Raw genomic sequence first — 13,392 nt, 5'->3', positions numbered from 1 at the left:
ATTTTCTACATTTTACATTTTTAAAATTTGGGTGATTTATATACATGATATAAGGCCTAAGAGGATTTCTAAAACTGTAAAACAAACCCTCTAAAATATGTACAAATACATCAATATTATAGTAGGCCTTTGAAACTATTCACTTTTTTTAATCTTCTCCATCTATAACCAATGCCATGCTTTGAAATACAAAAATATGCCATTTTTTTAATAGTCATTTATTTAGATGGTTTGGGGTACTTTGAATAATTACATAAATGTAAATTTTAAACATGTATTTCATTATTTCCTAATTACTTTTTATGATGTAAGTAAAAGGCATGATGGTTCTATTTAAAACTAATAAGTATCAAATTTTCTTGATCAGACCACAGATGAAAGGATACAGCTCTCTGATGTCAGACCAAGCAGGTGGTACCAGTTCAGGGTGGCTGCTGTTAATGTGCATGGAACTAGAGGCTTTACAGCACCAAGCAAACACTTCCGTTCATCTAAAGGTTAGTAAAATCTGTCAGGTCTGACCATTTTGCAAATGTAATTATTTCATTCACATCTACATTTTTCTCTGTTTGTATCTAAAAACAAAAGCTAAAACTGCACTTACCATATATAATTCTATGGGCAAGCCTCAGCTTCCTTGAGCCATAGCCTTCTATGAAACAGTATTGTTCTAATGCAGGGGAGGCAATTCATTTTCTCAAGGGGCCACATGAGAGAAAGTGATTGTTGTGATTGTGTAATAGGAAGAACAAGATCGGTATACTTTTCTCTCACCGGTTCCGGAACTACCGGAACTGTCACCAATGTTGCAGAGGAGAAGATTTTCAGACAAGGACAAACCCTTGCATGTGACTGCGGTAGGTGGGGCTGGGTTAAAAAGCGCTGCGTGCGGGAAAAAGGTCAGAGTCCAGGTGGGAAAGCTAAGCAGACAGACTGGTGCAGTATCAGCCGTGAGAGCAGAGAATCCCTTTAGTGCAAGACAACTTGACAGATCCCCTGCATACCGGTCTGCTGTGAGTAGATCACAGTCTGCCAGCTTCCCACTAACCTCCGCGCCAGGAGGTAACTCTCAGTTGAGACCAGTGACTGCAATGTGCACGCAGCGCAGTGAGAAGCTGGTGCCTAGGCCAGAACCCCTTTGCCAGGTACCTTTATAGACCGGGGAGCGAGGCTTTGTTTCGGCGGTACTTCGTACTGGACTGAGCACAGCTTTTGGTGTTTGTGAGTGCAGGAGCACTCAGTATCCTTCAAAGACTCATCACCTGCTTCATGGATTGGAACCTCATCCTCTACAGACACCTCTGAGACTTCACGTGCCGCTATTGTCGGTGCCACCATTGGAGAACTGAGATGCTGCATTCAAGAAGACTACAAACTGATAAGTTTTATTGCCTTTGTTTCTTCCTATTGAACTATCATTCGTCCCTGTCCTATCCCGTCCTAGCTCCCAGTTCTGCCCTTCTCTTTTACACACCTCCCGAGTCCTTACACTCCCTGCGCGGAGTATATGTGTTGTTAATAAACCTGTTAACTCTTGATCTGCCTCCTGTCCATGACGACATCTCACATTCCTGTGGTTTCTACAATTGCGGATGACTATACTTAAAGATTAAACTTAATTATTCTCTTTTTTTAATATTAATTTTTATCACTTAATATTGGTCAGAATTAGGTCTGTTGACTAGCTCCTACTGTGAATAAGTCTTACGGTAGGGCTTTTTGTAACCTTAAGCCTTGTAAAGTTTCTATAAAACAGTAAGTAATGCTGCTTCTGTTATTCAGCTCTTGCACCTTGACAAACAGCTCTAAAAGCAATATGATTCCCCCAGATTTACCACAAAGTCCCCACACAGCCACTCAAACAATATAATGTCCTTTAAAACAGTATAAGGCCACCAAACAGTTCTCCATGCAGTATCATATTCCTACAAAACCTGTATTATGTCTCTACATAGCCCCCATACAGTATGTTGCCACAAAGTCCACCACATAGTATGATTTTCTCACAAAGTCCCCATGTAGTATGATGTCCCCCATAGCCCTGTATGCAGTATGATATTCCACATAGCCCCTTACACAGTATGATGTTCCCACAATTTCCCACAGATGCTTACAATGTAAACAAATCCAAAATAAAACTGCTCACACTACCTCGTTCCCATGCTGCACTGTAGTGTAGTAATCCTTAGTACAGCAGTACAATCTGTTCACTGTATTGAGGATCCACACAGTTGGCATAATGTAGTAATGTCTTTGCACCTATTGCGTTCTAAGATGAGCAGACTCAATTGGTGAAAGGGGGGACTATTGGCTTCTTGTTACATTTTTGTATTGCCAGGTATTTGCCTCTTGTAGATCAAGATACAAATAAAATTGAGAGGCTGGGCAGAGAGTGACTATATGTGGGACCTTTGGCTGTTCCAGTCCTCGGGCTGCACAGGAACAGCCAAATGGCCGTTTGCAACTTGTGGGCTGCATTTTGCCCTGGTCTGGTCTATTTTATACTTTTTTACTTTATACCATTTAATAAAATATCATAGTCTAATGTGTACTAGCTAGATGCAGGTCAATAGGCCACTCTTTGAGCTACCATTTGGTTAAAATCGTACAGACACATGTTTAGCCTGTATATTGAGAGCTTTCTCGGCGAAGACACTAAAGTATATTACAGACATGATGTCAATGTAGCACAAGAGCAATGGCAATTGAACACTCTCTGGGCCAAGAGTAATTACCTCCCTATAAACACTCAAGCTCTGTGTCACGATCAGCTGTGGCCGCAGATGCGGCCCAGCCCATAGATGCCCCCAAGCCGACCAACCTCAGAAGGCGTGGGGCGTGTGTCCCCCGGGGACGAAATATGGACCCTTTAAACCGCAGAAGGGGACACGGCCTACCCGAACTAGGGGAGGGCAGCGACCGGGGTTCTGTGACAACTGAGCATGTAGACAAGGAAAGAGACACGTAGGACATGATTTCACCAATACTTCAGGTATAGAGAAAGTAAACTTTACTAAAGCAAAGTCACACAGTACATAAACAAAACATGACAATGTCAGGCTCCCGATTCCACACCTCAGAAGGGTACCACCCAGTGGACCCCAAGGCACAAGATTGCCTTGCGCAGGCGTGTACTACGGAGGTCATAGAATGAACTTCAATCCAATATTGCGGCAGCCAGCGGGTAAGGAAAGGGTGAATCAAACACCTGAAAACTCCGCCCATATGACCGAAAACCGGTCCCGCCAAATTCAGGTGACAGGTTCCCTTTAAAGTGCATTGTCTCTGAGATGTACACCATCCACGCAACATTACATTCTGTTCTATGACTCTTCATGTCAAGATATTATACCGATTTCCATTTATTTATAGAAAGAACAGTGAGTATCCTGAGTAACATTTCACCCCAAGTCATATAATAATGACTATAAAGCCTCTTTGATCATATTTATCTGAATTCACTGCTAGAATCATGCAGTTTGCTAAACTAAGTTCAACATTTAGCCGTTTCACTTTGCTGAATAAACTTTTAGTACTTAGAGACTTTCACCCTGAATATCATACATTGTATTAAGGTATTGCCAGGACCATGGAGTGTGTTTCAGAACACTAGTTATATGTGCTTTATATTTATACAAGAACCCATCTGTCACATTCCTAACATCCTAGATGTCTACAGTCATTCCAGGTGTAGAGAATACCCCTCCCTGTGTATGAGAAATATACTGGAACAAACTAACCATTTCATTTACCATTTATTCATCATGATGGCTTTAAAATCACAGAACATGAACAAGTGACTGGCACCTAAATCTGTACCAAGATAACCAGACTCCTTTCCTGGTTTTTCTTTTTTTTTTTGGATAGTTTTATTAAGCAAATTTTTTTATGAACAAATTCGAAAACCAAAAAGTAACTGTGGGGAAGACTTAAAGGTAATCTGTCATTAGGTTTTTTGCTATGTAATCTGAGAGTAGCATAATAAAGGAAACTTTATGCTTATATTTAAATAAGTTTTGATACTTTTTTACTATTTAAAATCTCTTGGAATCACACATGCAGTTAGACCAACACATGAGTGAATTGACAAAGTGAGAAATGTTTTTAACTCCTTTTTCTTTTTTTGGATCTAACTCTATGATTTGTTTCAAAATACTGCTTTAAATACATCATGCCAGCCCTACAGTGTTATCGTGAGGAATATTTATTCACATATTGGACTCCTTTGGTAAGATAAGGTACTTACTATTTACATTCTTTATCAAATATACCCACCCTTATACCCAAAACAGCTCAGTCAAGTGGCACCAGGTTGATATATAGTTGGTATAGTTTCTTCCTTCATTGTGACAAATCACCACAGCACTACATGAGTGACAGGAGCCTCCTCTTCCATTTCTGTTAGCTTGTCATGTGAATACAAGTGGATTGAATAGAGTTAGCTACCTCATCTGAGAAGCAAAGAGACCCTGAATCCAATAATGTATCACTTAGTTTACTGAGTGCAGTGGTTGTGACACAGAGTTCTTAGATTTAGAATGCAGCAGAGCTGAGAATGCTAACCCTATCCATACCACAGCTTTTTGTATACATTGTCTATTGACAGGGAGTTGCTTATCAAAGGCGGAGTCAGATGAGTGGCTGTGCACCAGCTAATCACAGCAATGATAATGTCCTAGTGATAAAACCTTAATTGTAAGCAAATAACAGCACACAGCTTGATAAAGGTACCTTCACACTGAGCAACTTTAGAACGATAACGATAGCGATCTGTGACGTTTCAGCGTCCTGGATAGCGATATCGTTGTGTTTGACACGCAGCAGCGATCAGGATCCTGCTGTGACATTGCTGGTCGGAGCTGAAAGTCTGGAACTTTATTTCGTCGCTGGATCACCTGCTGACATCGCTGAATCGGCGTGTGTGACACCGATCCAGCGATGTGTTCACTTGTAACCAGGGTAAACATCAGGTTACTAAGCGCAGGGCCGCGCTTAGTAACCCGATATTTACCCTGGTTACCATTGTAAATGTAAAAAAAAAAAACACTACATACTTACATTCCGTGTCTGTCGCGTCCCCCGGCGTCAGCTTCCCTGCACTGTGTCAGCGCCGGCCAGCCGTAAAGCAGAGCACAGCGGTGACGTCACCGCTCTGCTTTACGGCCGGCGCTTACACAGTGCAGAGAAGCTGACGTCGGGGGACGCGACAGACACAGGAATGTAAATATGTAGTGTTTTTTTTTTTACATTTACAATGGTAACCAGGGTAAACATTGGATTACTAAGCGCGACCCTGCTCTCCGCTCTCCAGCGACCACACAATGACTAAACAGCGACGCTGCAGCGATCGTCATTGTTGTCTATATCGCTGCAGCGTCGCTTAATGTGACGGTACCTTAAGTAATACATTGTTGAATTCTGTGTTTTAAACCCTACCTTATGCTTCCCTCAGACCACATAGCAAAAACCTGCAACCTGTTGATTTGGTCAACAGCTATCTCTCTCAAGCTTCACAAATGCTTGAATGCTCAGCTTGGCCAAGCTCTCCCGCAGAAAAATACTGTTCAGCTGGAAATGCAAATGCTGGATGCTTCTTTCCCCAGGCATCATCTGTTGGGAGAGACAGAGTTGGCATGTTAGGCCAATGTTATTTCAATTATATTTTAAATGGGAGAAAGAGGCTAGGGGCTGTCTTCAAGTATGTTGTAGAGCCAAGGACAAATGCCAACACTTTTAGCATAGTTAGCTTTGGAAGCTTAAAAAAACATTATTAACCTTCAGATGGTTAATCTGCAGGTTAGTAGTGTTCTGAACCTGCGCAGTGCTCGCACTTAGAGCTCTACTGTTGGGAGGAAGTTAACTTTATTCCTTTCGGTAGCATTTGGTGCTCAGTCACGGCTCCTAATGATGAGCCAGCTGTCAGTCAGTTCTGGGTGGTTGATTTGCATTTATAGCCGCCACTCTCTATACACAGAGCAGTGAATGAAACCATGCTAGCGCCACCCCTGTGATGGCAGAGTGAGCCTACTGGAAGGAATAAAGTTAGTTTCCACCTGACAGCAAGATTTTAATTGTCATCACCAGGCAGGTTAACAGTGCTATTAACCTGCAGATTCGCCCCATAACTGCTGGTTAATAGTATTTTTTCAAATGATAGGCTCTTTTTAAGAGGTGGTGCTGCAAAACTAAAGAGTGTGGTGGGAAAAAGGAGAAAGAGAAAGACTTGGACACTGGTATTTGTAGTCTTTAAATGCTAAATAATTTAAATTCCATTTCAAGGTGATAGAGTAGCATCACTACTAGAGGAATGTGGTTATGTAAGACATGAAATTAGCTACTTTTTAACCCCTTTCTGCCAGCTGACGGAATAGTACGTCAGCTGGCAAATCCCCTGCTTTGAGGTGGGCTCACCGCCGGAGCCCACCTCAAAGCCGCGACATGTCAGCTGTTTTGTACAGCTGACATGTGCGCGCAATGAGCGAGAGTGGAATCGCGATCCGCCCGCGCCCATTAACTAGTTAAATGCCGCCGTCAAGCGCTGACAGCGGCATTTAACTAGCGCTCCCGGCCGCGCGGCCGGAGGTGCTCGCACCGCTGTTCCCCGTCACATGATCGGGGGTCAGCGGTGCATTGCCATAACAACCAGAGGTCTCCTTGAGACCTCTATGGTTGTTGATGGCCGATTGCTTTGAGGGCCAACCTGTGGTCGGCGTTCAAAGTACACCTGCATTTCTGCTACATAGAGGTGATCTGTACTTCACCTCTATGTAGCAGAGGCGATCGTGTAGTGCATGCTTCTAGCCTCCTATGGAAGCTATTGAAGCATGCCAAAATTTAAAAAAAAAAGTGTTTAAAAATATAAAAAAATAAAAAAATATATAAAAGTTCAAATCACCCCCTTTCGCCCCAATCAAAATAAAACAATTAAAAAAAATCAAACATACACATATTTGGTATTGCCGCGTTCAGAATCGCCTGATCTATCAATAAAAACAAAAGATTAACCTGAGTGCTAAATGGCGTAGCGAGAAAAATATCAAAACGCCAAAATTACGTTTTTTTGGTCACCGCGACATTGCATTAAAATGCAATAACGGGCGATCAAAAGAATGTATCTACACTAAAATGGTATCTTTATAAACGCCAGCTCGGCACGCAAAAAAATAAGCCCTAACCTGACCCCAGATCACGAAAATTGGAGACGCTACGGGTATTGGAAATCGCGCAATTTTTTTTTTTTAGCAAACTTTGGAATTTTTTTTCACCACTTAGATAAAAAATAACCTAGACATGTTAGGTGTCTATGAACTCATAATGACCTGGAGAATCATAATGTCAGGTTAGTTTTAGCATTTGGTGAACCTAGTAAAAAAGCCAAACAAAAAACAAGTGTGAGATTGCACTTTTCTTGCAATTTCATCATGCTTGGAATTTTTTTCCCGTTTTCTGTTACATAGCATGGTAAAACCAATGGTATCGTTCAAAAGTACATCTCGTCCCACAAAAAATAAGCCCTCTTATGGCCATATTGACAGAAAAATAAAAAAGTTATGGCTCTGGGAAGGAGGGGAGCAAAAAACGAAAATAAGAAAACGGAAAAAACTCCGGGGGTGAAGGGGTTAATATTGAAAAACAATGTTAAAAACATTTCTATTGTGTTATGGCCATTTTTTAAAGAAAAAATAGCAGAAAAAAGGCAGAAAGGACTATACAGGCCTTTATTGTGCAAATGTATACTAAGCAGTCACCCTCTCCATGAATGGGTAGGTGGTAAGTGGCTGTCTATTTCGTATTTTGCACCTGTGTTGCCGACATCTTGATATATGGGCTGGCTGCCTTTTTTCTGCTTTTTTTTTAAATTTTTTGCAGGATTTAATCCTCTTTTGTGGCTTTGCTATTAGTTCATTTTTTTAAAGCAAACCTGCCAGATCCCTCATGCCCACCAAACCACCACTATTTGTTCATTCTTATGTTAACACCCTTCCTAGTGGTGTGGAAACATGAGTAGTGAGAAGATAAAGGTACCGTTACACTAAACGTTTTTCCAACGATCACGACCAGTGATTCAACCTGGCCGTGATCATTGGTAAGTCGTTGTGTGGTCGCTGAGGAGCTGTCACACAGACAGCTCTCTCCAGCAACCAACGATCCGGCAAAAGACTTCGGCATCGTTGAAACTGTCTTCAACGATGCCGAAGTCCCCGGGTAACCAGGGTAAACATCGGGTTACTAAGTGCAGGGCCGCGCTTAGTAACCCGATATTTACCCTGGTTACCGTTGTAAAAGTAAAAAAAAAAAAACACTCCATACTTACATTCAGATGTCTGTCACGTCCCCCGGCGTCAGCTTCCCTGCACTGTGTAAGCGCCGGCCGTAAAGCAGAGCGGTGACGTCACCGCTGTGCTCTGCTTTACGGCCGGCCGGCACTGACACAGTGCAGGGAAGCTGATGCCGGGGAACGTGACAGACATCGGAATGTAAGTATGTAGTGTTTTTTTTTTTACTTTTACAATGGTAACCAGGGTAAATATGGGGTTACTAAGCGCGGCCCTGCACTTAGTAACCCGATGTTTACCCTGGTTACAGGTGAACACATCGCTAGATCGGCATCAAACACGCCGATCTAGCGATGACAGCAGGGTGATCAGCTACCATAAAAAGGTCCTGATCATTCCCCACGCCGCTGTCACACATAAAGATATCGTTAGCAGGATCGTTGCTACGTCACAAAAAGCATGACGTTGCAGCGATATCCTTAACGATATTGTTATGTGTACCTTAAGTCAGGGGAAGCCAACACCCCTCTACTAGTCTGAATTTAATTAGCATTTTGGAAGTGGATTTTTAACCTTTTTTTTGCCATATACTGCAATCACTTTCTACTGTTCAAGGAGCTTGACATGCAAGGTTTTAACATAAGAGAAAATGCATGGTGGTGGTTTAGAGGCATGGTGGACCTGTCGGGTTGCTTTTAAATTTCCTAACACTCTAGGGCAGGGGTCCCCAACTCTAGTCCTCAAGTCCCACCAACAGGTCATGTTTTCAGGATTTCCTTTGCATTGCACAGGTGATGCAATTATTACCTGGGCAAGACTAAGGAAATCCTGAAAACATGACCTGTTGGTGGGCCTTGAGGACTAGAGTTGGGGACCCCTGTTCTAGGGAATGTGAGATTGTGAGTTATTGGAGGGAAGACCTTTTTTCACAAGATCATTTTGCAGTCAAAATGGAGAGCCAGCACCTCAGTGAATTAATGTGCCAGCAAAGATGATTGATCTCCCCAGGCACCTTGTAATGCCTAATTTATTATATGGTGATTTTGTCGAAATTAAATCTCATCAATTTTCCAATCTTGTGTTTTCTTTTTCTAATTTTCTTTTTCCAAGAGCCATAAATTTTTTTTATTTTTCTGTCAACATAGTGATAATGAAGGCTTGCTAGTTGCGAGACGAGTTGTAGTTTTGAAAGACATCACTCATATTACTATTCAATATACTGGAAAACGAGAAAACCATTCCTAGTGCTATGTAATTATAGAAAAAAGCACAAAAAAACCAATCTTTTAGGTTTTTTTAATTGTGCTTTCACAGCGTTTATTGTGCTGTAAAAATGACCTGTCAATACGGTTTTCCAGGTAAATATATTTACAGAGATAGCAAACTTGTATTGCTTTGTTTTAGTTTCAGTGATAAATTGTTATTTTCAGAGACCGGTAACATTTCCAATTTTTGTCGATTGAGCTTTCTGAAGGCTTTTTTTTTGTTTAGCAAGCTCATGTTTTTATTTGTGCCATTTTAGGGTAGATGCAACATTTTCATTGATTATTGTATTTTTTGGTAGCATTGTGGTAACCAAAACACACAATTTTAGCGTTTCATTTTTTTTCTATTAATATCATGTTAACTAATTTTAAATTTTGATATATCAGACTTTTTTGGGTGCAGCGAAACTACATATGTTTAATTTAATTTTATTTTTTAGGCATGTCTTGGAATTTTCAATCTGAAATTATCTGATAGCTTATCCTGCATATAGTAAAGATCATGGTCTACTATGAAGCTCATAAAAAGACTGGTTTTCACAGCAGCACCATCATGGCAAGCACTAAGGCCTTCAGTTAGCCCTTTGCTGCCATGATAACCCATTGGCACCAATGGGTATGTGGAACAAAAAGCTCCCTGATTATATAAATGCCACTGTCAGAGATTAACAACGGCATTTAAGGGGTTAACAGTAATTGGTAGGGCAGCACAGTCATCGTCTACTGGGTATAATGCCAACATAATACATGAAGACCCAACATTGTATGTATCTGTATCAGTACGTCTAAATGTTGGGAAGGAGTTAAAGTAGATCTTTAGCTATATTTCAAAATACAAGATGTATACCATATTGAATAGCTTTTTAGGTGGATTTTCAAAGTAAATATCAATGATTGAAAGAGTGGCTATTTAATCTTAAATTAAAAATGAACAATGTATAAATCCAAGCTAGAGCCATGTTCAAAAAGTGCTCATTTTCATATTAGACAGGAAACGTTCACAAATGTAAATCTATTCGATTATGTATTTTTTTATGAAGTACACTGTGTTCATAAGAGATCTATTAAATTATGTACATAGTTTGTACTGTTAAATCTTCTAGCAGATCCGCTTTAAGTCTTGCTGCCAGATCAGGTTGGAAGCTTATGGTTAGCTGTTTATGGAGTGCCCTTTCTAATAAAGCAGACAACTGAACTAATCCTACCACTATATATATATATATATATATATATATATATATATATATATATTTTGTATAACGGGCATTCTATGCTCTCTGTTCTCTGAAACACATTTAGTTTGACAGCTAGTATTTATAATTTTTATTTTCTTTTACATCCTTAGTGTATTGGCTTCTCAACTATAGTTGACATTACGTTCTATAACTTGTATTTCTAGTTTTACTTCACCGTTTGTGCTAAATCTTTGTTGTAAGCCACAAAAGAATAAGTCACAGAAACATTTTACGTCATGTTCTAAATATAGGTTCTAAGGAAATAAAAAAAAAACAACCTTTTTTTTCCTGGGACTAAAGTTATACAGTGATGGTTGAAAGTTTGTGAACCCCCTCAGAATTTTCCATATCTCTGCATACATGTAACCTAAAACTACTTAACTAATGTTAAAAAAAGGCTCTGGCAGAACCGAAACTCATTATTTAAAAAGTAAAAAGGAATACATTTTGGAAAACTATTTTAACATACGTGAGTGCCGGTCTTTCTATAAATATATATCTGTTCGAGGCGTAATATTGTGAGCCTTTGCTTTCAGTATCTGGTGTGAGCTTCTTTTGCAGCAATAAGGGTATCTAAATATTTCTCGGAATTAGTGTTAATGTTACTTAGTCCTAAACATCAGCCTGGATGAAGTTTAGCTCATTCTTACCAGCAAAACAGCTTCAACTTGGATATGTTGGTGAGCTTTGTCACATGAACTGTTTGCTTCAGATCCTTCTACAACATTTTTATAGAAGTAAGGTTAGGAATTTGACCTGTCCTACCTTTCATAACCAGTATTTTGTAGAATTTGGGTACTGACTTGCATGCTGTTTTGATATTCAACACCTAGACAGATATCCTGACATTTTCCTTTAGAATTTACTGGTATATTCAGAATGCAGTGTTCCATCAATGATGGTAAGCCGTCCTGGCCCAGATGCTGCAAGGAAAGCTCAAACCATACTATTACTACCACCATGTTTCATAGATGGTATTATATTTTTATTCTGTAATACAGTGTTTTTCTTTTTTTTAAACATAACAATTCACATTTAAACCAAAAAGCTCTATTTTGATTTTATCCATCCACAAAACATTGCTCTAAAAGCCTTTGCAGATTGGCAGTACTATGCTTTTTGGAGAGCAGTTGCTTTGTCATTTCAATCTGCCATGCATGCCATTATTGTTCAGTGTTTGATAATGGAGGAATCAAGAACTTTAATACCTAATGATACCTGAAAAGTATCTGCTAGTCTTAAAGGTTCACATACATTTGTCACTCTCAGTAATTTGATATTAGATCATATTCTTCTTTTGAAAAATGACAAAGTCTAATATTTTTGACACATTTTGTTGATTTGGTTATCCGTATCTACTTTTAGGACTTGTGTGAAAATCTGATGTAATTTTAGGTCAAAAAGTCCACAGACTTTCAGGCTCTACTGTAGACTTCCTTATCTTTTCATGTTATTTTTACAAGTCAAACTGTGAATCTCTTTTAATTCCTTATGGACAAAAATTATTTGAATAGTATATGGAAGCAATCTGTTGTTCCAGGTTTGATCTAAAACTCTGAAAATATACACATTCCATGCACATATTATAACATACAAAGCTCCTACAAGTGTGTCTGTTTATGACCTAGTGACTCCTTAGGAGCAAGATAACTTTTTAAGATACAGTTGTGGCCAAAAGTATCGACACCCCTGCGATTCTGTCAGATAATACTCAGTTTCTTCCTGAAAATGATTGCAAACATAAATTCTTTGTTATTATTATCTTCATTTAACCCCTTCATGACCCAGCCTATTTTGACCTTAATGACCTGGCCGTTTTTTGCAATTCTGACCAGTGTCCCTTTATGAGGTAATAACTCAGGAACGCTTCAACGGATCCTAGCGGTTCTGAGATTGTTTTTTCGTGACATATTGGGCTTCATGTTAGTGGTAAATTTAGGTCAATAAATTCTGCGTTTATTTGTGATAAAAACGGAAATTTGGCGAAAATTTTGAAAATTTCGCAATTTTCACATTTTGAATTTTTATTCTGTTAAACCAGAGAGTTATGTGACACAAAATAGTTAATAAATAACATTTCCCACATGTCTACTTTACACCAGCACAATTTTGGAAACAAAATTTTTTTTTTCTAGGAAGTTATAAGAGTTAAAATTTGACCAGCGATTTCTCATTTTTACAACGAAATTTACAAAACCATTTTTTTTAGGGACCACCTCACATTTGAAGTCAGTTTGAGGGGTCTATATGGCTGAAAATACCCAAAAGTGACACCATTCTAAAAAATGCACCCCTCAAGGTGCTCAAAACCACATTCAAGAAGTTTTTTAACCCTTCAGGTGCTTCACAGCAGCAGAAGCAACATGGAAGGAAAAAATGAACATTTAACTTTTTAGTCACAAAAATTATCTTTTAGCAACATTTTTTTTATTTTCCCAATGGTACAAGGAGAAACTGAACCACGAAAGTTGTTGTCCAATTTGTCCTGAGTACGCTGATACCTCATATGTGGGGGTAAACCACTGTTTGGGCGCACGGCAGGGCTTGGAAGGGAAGGAGCGCCATTTGACTTTTTGAATGAAAAATTGGCTCCACTCTTTAGCGGACACCATGTCA

At 39.5% G+C, this 13,392-nt stretch overlaps 1 protein-coding gene across 1 annotated transcript in view; it reads left to right on the top strand.

The window, feature by feature from the left end:
• Positions 1 to 13,392, top strand: part of ANOS1 (anosmin 1) — a 358,629-nt gene that overhangs the window by 238,395 nt on the left and 106,842 nt on the right. Inside the window, exon 6 of the mRNA XM_069761580.1 lies at positions 368 to 497. Coding sequence (XP_069617681.1) covers positions 368 to 497 — 130 coding nt within the window. The remainder of the gene's footprint in view (positions 1 to 367; positions 498 to 13,392) is intronic.

This window comes from Ranitomeya imitator, chromosome 3 (assembly GCF_032444005.1).
Source record: "Ranitomeya imitator isolate aRanImi1 chromosome 3, aRanImi1.pri, whole genome shotgun sequence".
NCBI lineage: Eukaryota > Metazoa > Chordata > Amphibia > Anura > Dendrobatidae > Ranitomeya > Ranitomeya imitator.
The sequence above is the reverse complement of the archived record's forward strand: the minus strand, read 5'-3'. Positions and strand labels throughout refer to the sequence as shown.